The sequence below is a fragment of the Perca fluviatilis genome, chromosome 22 (assembly GCF_010015445.1).
Source record: "Perca fluviatilis chromosome 22, GENO_Pfluv_1.0, whole genome shotgun sequence".
Taxonomy (NCBI): Eukaryota; Metazoa; Chordata; class Actinopteri; order Perciformes; family Percidae; genus Perca; species Perca fluviatilis.
In genome coordinates, this window is record NC_053133.1 from 19,166,961 (window position 1) to 19,181,368 (window position 14,408).

Sequence of the window (14,408 nt, forward strand, 5' to 3'; positions counted from 1 at the left end):
TTGAGTGCAGCCTAATTGAATAATGGTCATATCAGTGAATGAGTGGGAGTGCGGAGTGATTTACCGCACAGAGGAGCGTGCTTATCTTTCCCTCTGTCCCATGCAGGAAACACTGGGATGTCACCTGGCAGATTAAAAGCTTGGCACAGCTGATACGGAGCGCTCAAAATGGATGGGGTGGAGACCTCTTGACTGCTGTGCGAGGGGTTTTGGAAGGGGAGGGGACAGGCGGTGGTGTGACCTTACAGTGAGAGTCCTGTTTGGCAGGGATTCATTCAAAATCTGGGAATTTCACTGGAAGTTAAGAGGGGAAAAAAGATATACCATCATGTCACTTGAATGGAATTTTGAATAGTAAGCATATTTTTGGCTCAACGTCTGCCAAGTTTTTTTTTTGTTCATATTAAACTGCCCTCAAAGGAAAAATGGAATTTATCAATGTTATTGTTTATATTCACTAATTGTGGAAGAATAGAGATCTTGGGTGCAAGTACATTTTAAAAAAGATATCATATTTGCAGGATATGCTGCCGGGCGTTTTATTAAAGTGAATGTTTAAAACTGCTGTTGGTCACAGTGCGGCTGTATCACTTATAATTGAATTCCTGACAGCTGCAATGCTTGGAATTTTAACCAGTTCTTACAAGGGCTAAAAAAAAAACGAACTGGACATTTTATTTCAAATGACAATACAGAGGCTAAACATGGCACAACATCAGAGCAAACTGCTGTTCTTTTTCTATGTAGCCCCCAATGTATTTCTGCCCTTCAAGCAGAAGCACTCTTTGCCTCTTGAATTGAGGCAATACATGCAGACTGAAGAGAGGTGTTTGATGGGAACACAGGCAGACAGATCTGGAGGAGCAGCTGCATAGAGGACGATGGGCCAAATATAGAAAGGGGACAAGGGCCAAAACATATCACACATTTTTTCCCATTAACAGCATAGGTTTGAATCTAACTTGGCGCCAATTAGTTGCAGTATAGGCGCAAGGATTTAAAAATAGGGCATGGCAGGGGTGGCAATACACCCGGAACGCAGAGAGAGATATCTCTGTCGTGGCGGCGTGTGATTTCACGTGTAATCATGTGAAGGAAAAATAACAGTATTCATATCACCAGCTGGTTCGTTATAACTCTGTGACGGGAAGGTTATGTGACAAATGGAGCTTCAGACATTTGTTACCTGCCATGCTGCTTTGAGTGCAGAGCTTCAGCTCAGGCCTATTTTCAGACTGATTTGAGTATGTTTGGCAGGATCTGTGCTGCGGGCAGTATCAGTGTGACCATTCGTTTTTACCCGCTTGGTTTCAACATTTGCTTGTCTCTTATCTCTGGAGCAGGCTGGAATGAGGGGCATGCAGGCCTCAGGCCTACCTGTTTACTCTGAGGGTTTCCTCCATTGTTCCCCCCCAGCTTCCTTTTAGGGATTTTTCACATTTTTGTGCTCGTTGTTGTTTTGGGAACAGGTCATGGTCACATGGAAGCCTCCTGTGGCATTCCTGAATATCTGTCTGGTTGGGCTCAGCAGGAATTCTTTCCAACAGCACATATGGTCTCTTTCACACACACCTGAGATATTTTTACAGCAATAAAATAAACAGGAGTGTCATCACTTTATCCTTTTAAACTGAGCTGAAACCTGATAACTTTTGTATATTCCTTTGATTCCTTAACTTTAGCCCCAGGTTTACTGCGGAATGAAGTCATCCCATGTCTACTAATCCCCTTCACTACAGAAATAGACTACATTCCGTCCAGTTTTTGTAACTGTTATGCAACTCGTGATAGTTCATGGTTAAGCATGTTCATGACCGGCCAATGCCCTCAGTAATACAGTTCAACCCAATCTACTGGACTCCACTACCCTGTTTAGTGCATTTTATTTCTAGAACGATCGCTATTTTGTTACATGTGTATTTTTGTATGGCCTATAAAAGCCTCCACGTGTGTTTACTATTGAAAGAATGTCCATGTTATTTTTAAATGTCTTATTTTATACTAACATACCGTGTATGTGTTCACACAGGGTCAAAGACAAAGCTCTGATATAACTTAACAATTGATCATCTGATTTCTCATTATTCAGAGGTAATAGGGTGAATGTTCACTCCATTCATTGAAAACAAGTGCTCTTCTCCAAGGGTCCTGCGAATGGAGAGCTCCTTAATCCTTATTATCTAAAGAGGTCCTCAATGAGATTACAACCCTGCACGAATATTACAACTGGACACCAATTTACCATCTGCTGCCACTGGTGGAGAAAAACACTTCTCTCCTTTTAGTTCGTATAACCTTCTGCAGGTGTAGCGTTGGGCTCTAATTTAAGCCTCAAATAAGAGCAAAACACAATTACATAAAACATTAAATGATGCTTTGTTATACTGTAATGCAACTGGTCTTAATCACTTTCAAACTGTTAGTTAGTAAATATTATGTTAGTTTAAAATTGAATTCCTTTGTCTTCTTTTTCCACTTGTGTCTTATTGTAAGAGTGAATTGTTTAATTATTTTTTTTTTTTTTAAATAGTTTTGGTTTTCGCAAAAAAGACCCCCATTGACAATATACTCCCATGGGAAAACTTCTATACAAATGTGTTTCTGGCCTATTTAACATACAAAATATAATATATAATGAGTGAACCACAGGAAAGGTCCCGAGTCCACCTCTTTTGCTCTGCTGTGACAGCTCTACGTACATCTATGTGACACACCTTTCTGAAGAGGATTTCCAAGCAATGCACTTGCAGCGCAGATTAACTTGTGCAAAGATTAAGCAAATTAACCAGGACGGTGCCTCCAGAAATAAACTGTTGCTGTGCAGTTAGTTTGACAGCAGTCATTATGTACAGTAGAACAAGGAATAACATTTCATGGATCCTTTCAAAACGGCTGGAAATTTCTTGATGCCAACGTAGGTGAGTTTACTTTGAAATCCTGCAATTTTTGTATATTTATTTACTTGTTTACTGCCTCCATTTTTAATCTGTACTTATGCGTTACACTTGCAGAGTTATAAATTCCATTACCATATATTCTAAACACATTTTGTTTTTATTCTGTTACCTACAATTACTACAAATATTTCGACCTGAATATAAAAACATATGTTGGTCTTTTAACAAATAAAATGAATACTGCTGCTGCTACAAACTACACTAACAACTAATACTAAATAATACATTTTAAAATGTATATACATTTTTTTATTTTAAAATGAAATGTCACAATTTGTTTGTCACTCCAGGAAATTATCACTTAATTCTTTTTTAAGCAATTCAATATTCAAAAACCTTTGATTCATAGAAAAGTGTTTAGAGACATCAGTTTAGTTATGTGATTCAATATAGGGTTTCGTCTTTAATAAGTCATATACATTTTTGATTATTTTATAAAGATTTTCTACCACTTAAATGTGGTATACAATTATTTTAATACCCTAATAAGTATGGCAAAAGAAATACGAGAACAATCTGTCAAACATTTCTGTATCACTTATTAAGGGCTCTCCTGTGTAGTTAAAACCCAGCTAATCAAATCACTGACGATGCCAATCATGTGGCAGGTTTCCCAGAAATCAGGTTATTTCCGTAATGGGTACAGTTCACGAAGTAAACAACATATGTTTGCAGGACGTCACTCAACTGTTTTCACATCAGCTGTTTACACATCATGAACCACTGAAGTTATCTTTCAGATGGTGTTACATTTGTGTGTTAACTTAATCTGGCTCACTTGATGTACAGTGATGTACATCCAGCACGTGAGAGACGCCATATCATTAATTTGCCAAACCATGTTTTACTCTTCGTATGATTATTTGTTACTGCATCACTAGTCTCGCATTGCCAGACCTATCCCATGAGCGCTGACAGCACTGCAGTATGGTCGGGCTGCACGAGTTAACTGGTATAGGGGGAAAACGCTCTGGATTGTTTGTATTTATTCTTTTAACCAATCACAATAATATTTGTAATGTAACGTATACTTTATTAATCCTGTAAGGGGAAATTACAATGTTTTCACTCTGTTGTTATTACACACAGGCCTGAATTACACACACATGCTCAGTACCTATACATGCACTAATGGAGAGATGTCAGAGTGAGGGAGCTGCCCATGGAAAGGTGCCCCGAGCAGTTGGGGGTTCGGTGCCTTACTCAAGAGCACCTTAGCAGTGCCCAGGAGGTGAACTGGCACCTTTCCAGCTACCAGTCCACCACCATTGGTCCGTATGGGGACTTGAACCAGCAACCCTGAAGTTCCCAACCCAACTTCCTACTGACTGAGCTACTGCCACCCCCGGCGCTAAGCTCGGGGTGCAGCGATGGTGCCATAACAAAATACAGTAGATAGCAGAGATAGGCTATATCTCAGGCTACATCTGGCGCGCTTTTGTCAGGCTTTATACCTGCAATGTACATCCATCTAATCATAAAATTAGACAAAACAAATTGTCAATATCTGTGCGGATTATTGTTTACTGTAAAAATGTGTAATGTTTTATTTGTAGAAGCAACTTAAGAAACCTTTTGGGCCTCCTCACCATGGATTCTGAGGAGGAAGCTTTTTTCTAGGAATTCTCCATTTATTTTACTGTACAACACAGAACATCAACTGGGAAGCATAAAGGGGAAAAAAACAGGAAACCTTTACGTTTCTACTAAATGTCTAATTCTTTACTTCTCCTTTTCCCCTTCCAGCCAATCAGAAATGATGAATGAGACAGAGTTTCGGAGGATCCTCCCTGACCAGTCTTCGGGCAGTGGGCACACCTTTGGCACCCCACGTACCTCAAGGATCATCGATCCTATCCTATCGAAGAGAGTCTGCTTCTACAAAAGTGGAGATTCTCAGTTCAATGGCTTGCGCATGGTCATCAACAACCGCACCTTTAAAACATTTGATGCGCTCCTGGACAGTCTTTCTAAAAAGGTTCCCCTGCCGTTTGGGGTGAGGAACATCACCACTCCCCGGGGGGTTCATGCAGTCCATACTTTGGATGAGCTGGTGGATGGAAAATCTTACATCTGCTCCGACAGCCGTAAGGTAAAACCGATCAACCTAGCAATCGCCAGGAAGAAGCTCCCGCCTTGGTACAATGCCAGGCCTGTTAGTTCCCGTCGTCGGACCATGCTGCAGGCCAGGTCTTTCCCTGGCCAGAACATGTTTGTGCGCACACCAAAGAGGCTACTGGTTTTTCACAATGGTGACCCCACTGTAAAACACACTGTGGTGCTTCACAAGAGGACTACACTCACTTTTGAGTCCATCCTGGAACATATTTCAGAGCTGATCCAATTCCAGGTGGTGAAATTACACACAGCGGATGGCAGACGTGTGAGTGTCCTCCTCTGTAAATACAACACGAAAAAAAATAAGAATTTACAAGCACTATAGACTGTTTAACTTGCTAAAATCACCATAATATATTCACTTAACCCTCCTTTCTAATGCCAAGAAATCAAACTGAAAGCTTGTTGTACAGATTAAATGAAAAACTGAATGACAAGGTTCAGGCACAATCTTAAATTTGAAAGTACACTCAAGTATAGCCTCGTCTTGCAAAACTATGACCATATTATTACATAATTGTTTTATATTTTAAGACTATATTTGAATGGATATGTAGGTAGATATCTTTGTTACATTTTTGTAAAGATTTCCCCTAAAATTTGTCTGTTCGTATACAACGTAAATATATAAGTTTTAGGTTTTGGTAGCATCATTACTGCCCCATAGAGGACTCGCTTGAACCTGGCCTGTAAATAACCGTCACATGAGTAGAGAAAGTGTTAATCTTCTTAAGTCACCCTAATACGTAGAAAAGCATTCTGGGATACTGCACCGTAAGACTTTAGGTCAATGATCTATTATAAATTTAGAGTCAGCTGGTATTGCAAGGTGCCATCTTATAATAATACCTTTAATTTAGACTTGTCATACATATAGATGCAGGTCATCTGCAATGATATCACTCGCTAACATATGTAGCTTCAAGATTGTTCTATTCCATCATTTTGTTTCTGTCTGCAGGTGGATAGTCTTCCAGGCTTAATATTGTGCTCTGGGACTGTAGTGGCTGTGGGCAGGGAGCCATTCAGGCATGCAAACTACAATGCACAGAAATCACCAGCTCCAACAATGCTGCCGACCAAACGAATGGGTCACAGAAGACTAAAGGCGTTAAAACGTAAGTTTACTTAAGAATTTTGTTTTTTTTGATTGATCTCTAGGCAATCATTTTGTTTTGTTTAGTTGCTGATAACATTTATTAAATAGACACATACAACATGTCTGCAATAATCTACCTGCTCTCATGGGATGAAGACTGGGAAAGTGCTGAGGAAATGATATTATGCATAATACCTTGGATGACCTACATACCCTGTATATGTGGCTGTCGGCTATTGTTCTTCATGAGCTGTGAATAGTATCACTATCTTTCTAACTTTTTACTCTCTTTCTTCTCTTTTCATGCTTCTTGGGTTTTCTCTTCAAACTGCCTGCCTAACCTCTTTAATCCTTGCCTGATATCTTTGGACATTTCTACTTTATTTTTCAACTTGAAACTTTTTTGTACCCGTTTGGCTCTTTTGACTGACTGAAAAGGTAAAAAGAAGTCACCATCATACACTTCACAGTCAAGAAATTTCTCCCCCTCATCGGAGAGATATATTGTGAATCGGATCCATAACTCCATTGCAGGAAGTTCATGCGACCTACCCAGTCACTCTGTCGAGTTGGAGTCAGGTCGTATGCTGGAGTCAGTACCAGAAACACCTGACACCTGCCTTGGTGTCGGAGCTGAAGAGCAGGAGAGCCTGCTGCCCTCAGATGATGACATTGAAAAGTCCTTTCGAGTGAACCAAGATGGTAGTATGACAGTGGAGATGAAGGTGCGGCTGACAATTAAGGAAGAGGAAACCATCCATTGGACGACCACTCTGTCACGCTCAAGTGTAGCCAATCAGCTAAATGGGACCTGTTTACCAGAGCCTGAGGCAGAGCAGGAGATAAGCTCACTTAAATTAAACTCACAAGATTTACAAAGTCCTGCTGCCTCCATTGACACCATCAACAAAACTAAGGATAACAATGATGAAGATCCACCATCGCTGGGCAATAGAGCTTTCAGTGAGAGTAGTCATGAAGAGGATAATATCAAAGTACAAACTGATGTGGTGTCCCCTAGGAGAGCTCCTACACCGGGGCACAAGCAAATTAGAAAAAAGCAAGTGGAGAGCCTAAAATCAGAAACGGCAGAGGAGATTCAGGAAGGTACGATCGGTTCATACTCCTACAGAGAGCGGACAGAAAATGGAGCCATGACAGAGCAGTACTGCATGGTCAAACAGAGTAGCAGTATACCAGTGCCCAAACCTAGAAAACTTGGGTCTGTCGATGCCAAAAATATAAACGGAAATGTGTCCAAATTTAAATCAGCAGGGATGGCTGAAATCCTACAGATTGAATCCAGCGGAGAGGAGGTCACTGAAACTGTCTTACACGTATATGAACAGCAGACCTACCTTTGTTCACAGGGTGTGTCTGCTTCTGAGATGCATTTTTGCAGGCCAGCTACTTCAGAAACTGGACATCTCTCCTCCAATAATGAGTTTGAACCCCAGCTCTGGAGACCATCGACAGCTTCTGAGTCAATTAGCACCTGGAGAACTGAGAGCATGTCAGTAACATCTGATTTCACCTTGCCTTCACTGAAGACTGGTGCAATTCAAGCAACAACTGCTCAACAACAATTCCCAAAGCCCACTAAAGGCAAAGACAAGCCCCAACAAAGAGAAGTCAATAAAGATAAGAGGCTTTCCCCAAAACCCAAAGCAATCAACAAACGTGTTCATCGACTTATGTCACCAGGGAAAAGACAAAAAGAAAGTTCTGCAGGAGCAACCAAGAAAAGTAAGAAAGTGAAAACTTTCTCCAGTGCTGGGTTCATTAAGAAAATTTATGGGAAAAAATCAAAATCAGCAAAAAGAGAGATGAAGCTTAAAAAGTTACCAACACAAAACGACAGGGGTGTTACAATAAAGAGCTCACAGCAGTCTAAAGACACAATACAATGTATTCTCAAAGACCCAAACATACCATCAGCATTGAAAGAAACTATGAGTGAGACAGTTCCTTTTGAAAAGATCTGCCTGAATGTTACTCCAAATGATGTAAGCCAACCACGGGGAATACTGATACGGCAGACATCAATGCATCAGGAGATAAAGAACGACAAAGAGTGCTGTGAGATCAGCAAAAGCATGCCACTGCCTGCTTTTAACTCCTCTAGCTTTGTTACCAATGAATATGTGGAAAACTGGCTGGAGAAAGCCCACCTTAACCCCACAGCCTACCCAGATGAGGAAAGTAAAAAATTAGAAGCAGTCGCTCTTGTACAAACAGAAAGTGGCAGCAGGTGTGGGGAGTCTGAAAATAAGAATGACTTTATAATTGTGGCACGGGAGGTAAAGTGTTTAGAGTACACAGAATCAGTATCAGAAATACAATCTCTAAAAACTGACCTACTGCCTGAGAATGAGCTAGGAGCATCTGTCAAACAAAAAATCCAGTCCTTTGAAAACAAATCTACAAGTCCATCAATGGAGAAAACCCCCGTCAATCAGCAAATCGCCCATAATCAAACAAACACAGAAAACTACAGTAGTTTAGCTCAGAATAATATGGAAGAAATAAAGCCTCTCTTGACTCATAACTGTTCTGAAACAATTCCACCAGCTAATGAGATGGCAACAGAAATGCCATCAGGCAGTGAAGTTGAAAATAAATCTAATCCGATTAAAATGTCATTTCAAGAAGCAACACCTTCCAATACACTTTCAATGGATCTACCACCACCACCGCCATCACCACCACCACCTGCTGAAAATACAGAGCTGTCAAACACTCAATGGATGGATGCATTCTCAGTGGCCAGCAGCCCATTATACAGGCTCTCATCTGTTAGCAGTCAAACATCAGATAATAATCCATTATCCATCAGCCCTACATCTGACAAGGCCATATCACCTACCGACCACAGAATGGAATTGACAACATCAATTCAGACTGACATTCCTTCCACGCAGAGGGAAGCAACATTACCAAGAGCTCCATCCATTAAAAGGGCCCCTTTGGTCAGTAATATATCGTTTGACAGGAAAATGTCTCTCAGAAAGGCTTGCCTGGATAAATATACTTTATGTAGTGATGCCACTTCAGAGACAAGCACATCATCTACTCCCGTCAACATAGTGGGTGATAATGTGCTGCCAAACGGCATCTGTTCAACAGGGACACAATGGCCGAGTGAAATCCCACCAGAAGAGACTCAGCAATCAAACGGCATCTTCAATTTGAAAAGTAGTCCGTCATGTTGTACTTCTGCTACTAGTTTAACAACTGAAGAGAGAATACCACCAGTCAGTATTTCATCAAGCGAGGCTCCAACACCAAGTGATCTTTCTTTTAGAGAGACAGAAATGGATATAACACCATTTTTAACTCAAAAAGAAGAATCTCCTAAACTCTTGGTGAAAAAATGTATGAGCAGTCCATCCCCAGAGAGAAAATCCCAAACCAAGAAATTCTCTTCGGAACTTTCTCACAACTCTCCAAAGTTATCATCATTGCATAAACTCCTACCGGATAAAACTAAGTCACCAAATATTGGAAACCGAAGAGATGCAACACCAAATGCTAGCCCTTCCGCTGAAAGAAAGCTTTATAAATCTAAATTACGAAAGAGACGGTCTCCATATTCTCAGTCTCTGGACATGGGGTCACCACCTGTCAGACACCGGTCAAGTGGAAAGTTGCTCTCCAGAAATCTCTCCTCAGACAATGCATCAGAGCCCACAAATAAGAAAACATCATCCCAAAGAAAGCATCACCAAACACCACAGTCAATAAAATCAACAGCTGAACTGGACAAAACACTAAATTGTAACACTCAAATGCCATTGAAAGCTAATCAGAGTGTTGACAATAAAGTGACAGATGACCTTATACCAGCAGATCAAGATAAATCCATAACACAAATAATGCCACAGCCTTTCAACATCGCAAATCAGCCAAATATGAAACCTGTGCTTGAGAAAATTTGCTACTCAATAAAGTCAATTAGACAAATCACACAGAACAAACGGCCATCATGTCTGGAAAAGTCCAACAGCCTGCCTGACTTCTCCTCTCATGTGGCCTCTACGTTTGGCTCATCAACTACAGCTCTTCTTGCTTTCTTGTCTGTCATGACCCTAAAGGAAGGCCTAACTAACCTAAATATGGATGAGCTGAATGCAAACAATGTCAGCTGTGCCGAGGCTTTAAAAATGATTGATTCTCTCAGAGAAATTGCCAGCATTGAGGATTCCCACGAGTTAAGAGTTAGTTTGTCCAGTTTACAGCAGTCAGCTTCGAAGCAGCTCCTGCAAAGTTGGAAGGGCTTTCAGGATCTCAGCAACAAATGCAAGAGTCGCGGCTCAACACCAAATAATCCAAAGCAAGAATGTGTGACCGAGGCCAGTCCTGAAAAGGACTGTGACATTGATGAAAATGTCATTGATGAGATTGTGGATCATCTTTACATACCTGAGAAGCTCAAGGAGGAATTGACCTCTCTTTCAATGGGTGTCAAAAGTGACAGTGATGACGAAGAAAAGCTTGAAAAAGTGAAACCAAAAGATAACAGTAATATATCCGATTTCTCCACAAAAGATGCTGCTAATGTCAGGGATGTTACTCAAGATGAGAAAGCTAATGTTGATGTGAGCTCCATCATTAAAAAATTCACAGACATTAACCAGCCAAAACAACCCAGCATGGGTAGTATAACTAAAGACAGCCTATACGGGCAGAATGGTGTGGCCAAATGTCCACCAGCTGAACCTATTGATAAACCGATACCTGAAGCAAGGCAGCTTTACAGCTCAGTGATTTTTGCAAAAGATAATGAGCAGCAAGGCCACAATGAAGAGCAAGAAAAGGCTAAAATGAATGGAGTACTAAGCAGCAAGAACCGTTTTGAACAAGACAGCCGTATCTCTGAGGTAGAGGACATGGGAGGTAATCAGCTGCGGATGCACAGTGAAGAGAGTATGCCTGAGAACGAGCTTACCCATGATGACGAGTCAGATGATAAGGGGCAGAACATGTTAAGTGCCATTAAAGATTTAGAGCCAAATGTGATCTGTAAGCAAAGTGTATCCAGCTCAGAAGCAGGTGAGCAACATAGTTCAGAAGAGGAATCAGACGTTAAATGTGAGGAGATACAACAGGAGAGCAAGGCTAGTGACAACTTGTCCAACTATGAAAGTCACTCTGAGGAGGAAGGGGAGAAGCAACCAAGCTCAGATTACTATGTAGAAGGGAATGTAAGAGGTAAGGAAAGAATATCAAACCCAGATAGTCAAAACAAGATGTCAGAGGTTGAATGTCAAGCAGGCTCTATAGTACCGAATGTGAGTGTTGATGAAAGCACAAGTAACTCAGATGTAGAGGAGCCATCTTCGGAGGAAGAGCAGCCTGAGGTTGAATGTCAAGCAGGCTCTATAGTACCGAATGTCAGTGTTGATGAAAGCACATGTAACTTAAATGTGGATGAGCCATCTTCAGAGGAAGAGCAGCCTGAGATTAAATGTCAAGCAGGCTCTATAGTACCGAATGTCAGTGTTGATGAAAGCACATGTAACTTAAATGTGGATGAGCCATCTTCAGAGGAAGAGCAGCCTGAGGTTGAATGTCAAGCAGGCTCTATAGGACCGAATGTTGGTAATGATGAAAGCACATGTAACTCAGATGTGGATGAGCCATCCTCAGGGGATAAGCAGCCTGAGGTTGAATGTAAAGAGCTACAGGTTTTTACTGAGGTAAGTTTGTCTGGCAATGAGGTAAAGGAGGAAGAACACCCTGATGATCTTTTGGATCACAGGGAACAAACAAATAAATGTAAAGAGTTTATGTATTTGATAGAAGAGACAGAGGAAAACAAGGTCAGCTTAGATAATGAGGACTTAAATCAGGATTTATATACGAAAAAAGACAATAGCAGTTTGATAAAGTCTGACAGTTTAACAAAGAGTTATGGATTTAATGTAGATGAGGATAGTGGGAATGAGCACAGCAGCTGTGAAGAACATGTAGAGGTAGAGCAACCAAAGGTCGAAGATGAACAGACCAACAGCTCGCATGAAGAAGAATTAAGCTACGGTAAAAAAGAGTCCAGCTCAGTAGAGGAATATGTCAATATGGACAGATATACAGAAAAGAGCTTAACAGAAGACCAGGAAGCTCCTGCATTGGCAAGACAGTCAAAAAATACAAAACGTGAAAAGGCCGTAGAAAAACTCAAGCATCGATCTGACGCAATAATATCCCAATCTGTCGCAGAGAGAGTAATTCTTCTGGAAAAACAGGTTGCCAATGCCCAAAAGACAACAGAAAGTTCTGCCACAAGACGTTGCTCACAAAAAAATGCCCCTCTTGAGTCGGACATTGAGTATTCACCCTCTGAATCGCCCCCATCTCAGTCGGCTCCCTGCACCCGATCAGCTCCTCAGTCGTCATTATCTTTTAGCTACGATTCCTGTGGCGTTATAACAACAGAGCCTGAAAGCAACAGGGTCAGATCCATCAGGCAAATGTTCCTGGCAAAGAGTGCCACAGATATCCCACACAGACCTGGACGTTTCCCAAGCCAGAAGACATCGGAGCAGTCCGAGTTACGAGCAGAGACCTCAGCTAGTGGCGGGTATCAGTCTCTGACTTCAAGTGAGCTGTCTAGCAGCGAAGATGATTCAGCACGGAAATCGATCACTAAAGGCTTTGTGAGAAGAACAATTGAAAGGCTTTATGGCAAGAAAGAAGCTAAACCTGATGAAGAAGCAAGTGAAAGGCCGCCATCTGCGCCAAAACAGAAAAAGAAAGAACATTCAAGCATTTTCTCTCACTTCCATACAGCCCAGTCCAAAGCAATGTCTGAGCTGACTTACTTCAATTCCTCTAATGCACTAGACACCTTAAGTGAAGCAACACATGTTGCTTTTAATGTACAAGTCAGGCCTGAAGAAAGTGTCCCTATTAATAACAAACAATGGCTCCTTAGAGAAAACACACTGATCAGAAAGTCTGTTTCAGACCCGGTTGGAATAAACAAAAACTCAAACTCTCCTCAAGGCGAAGGAACGTGTGAGGATACAGAAGAGAACACATATTCCCTTTTCAGCACAAAGTCTGAACTGGAAGACAAGAAGTCGTCTTTTTCAAAGAAGTGCACCTACTTTTCTTTGCCCCATTCTAGTGACTCATATGCATGCCAGGATGACCTGAGCACCGTTAGCAAGAGCAGCGCGAATTATGACAGTATCATAGATACAAAGGACAATTCAGAGGACACTAAAATGTGGGCAGAGAGGAACAGCACACTGCCCCGTGTCGGTGTTACGGACTTTAAGATGATGGATAACAAAGTGCACCCACTGATAGAGCCTCCACCTGATTCTGAGGTGGTAGTCGTGCAGCCTGGGAAAGGCCAGGGTGTTGTGCGCAGGATCCCGGAGCCTGATGTGTTGGACATACTTTACAATTTTTGTGGTCAGAATTGTCCCATCCTGTAAGGACATTTTATCTTTTTTAAATACAACCACAAAACCGACACTAAGGACTTTTCAGTCTACATACGTGTACATTGTTGGGCTTCAGCATAATATATTGTCTTTGGTGCCTACATTTTGATGTTGCCATAGCCTTGGCATAATACACTATCAGGTCAACTCATTTGAGCCAAATGCCGAATGTGTTACAAGCCAATGGATTCATGTTTATTCAGCCTTCATACTTTAACATGTATGTTAAGAGCTTGTGATCAATTTGTCAGTTTAGCCATGTTTAATGTAGAAGTGAATTTTTTTTCTCTCCTAACATTGTGATTGTGTACTTGCCATGCACACTCCAGAGCAGCTCTTTTCTTTTTATAGGTTGCCTGTCAACAGATCAAGTACCCGGAGCATTACTGTAATCTTGTTTTAAAACTCTTAAAACAGATCCCACATCCCTGCAGATGTCATGCAACAAGGCCAATCCCCACTGCACTGAATAAACGGATCAGTTTGTGGTCGCATCTCAGGTCTGGGATAACGTTCAGGTGTGCAAATGGTAGAAATTGTCAGTAAATACTCAGTCCGATGCTTGATTTAATGTCGTATTGGTTGTCTAAAGTGTAAATAAGACGTCATTGATTTTCACTAAGTAACCACAGCTTAATGCAGATCTACTATAACTTGACCTTTATAATTAGGATAGGTGGTTTTACGGTTTCAATGTGGCAGCTGTGACAATTTTATGTCTTTAAATTGACGTGTAAGAATAAAAGTGTGTATTTTCAAATGTTGGGTATTCTCTTTTAC

At 41.1% G+C, this 14,408-nt stretch overlaps 1 protein-coding gene across 3 annotated transcripts; it reads left to right on the plus strand.

Moving 5' to 3' along the window:
• Positions 1-2,738: 2,738 nt before the first annotated feature.
• On the plus strand, positions 2,739-14,388 carry LOC120552662 (oxygen-regulated protein 1). 3 transcript variants are annotated; one of them, XM_039790861.1, is made up of 4 exons: positions 2,739-2,914; positions 4,704-5,340; positions 6,037-6,193; positions 13,980-14,388. In XM_039790861.1, exons 1-4 carry the CDS (start codon positions 2,874-2,876, stop codon positions 14,018-14,020), a joined length of 876 nt encoding a protein of 291 aa, XP_039646795.1. In that variant the 5' UTR covers positions 2,739-2,873; the 3' UTR covers positions 14,021-14,388. The 3 variants fall into 3 exon arrangements, with proteins under 3 accessions (XP_039646795.1, XP_039646794.1, XP_039646793.1); XM_039790860.1 differs by having other exon boundaries at positions 2,750-2,918; positions 6,613-14,388; XM_039790859.1 differs by having other exon boundaries at positions 2,750-2,914; positions 6,613-14,388.
• The last annotated feature ends 20 nt before the right edge of the window (positions 14,389-14,408 follow it).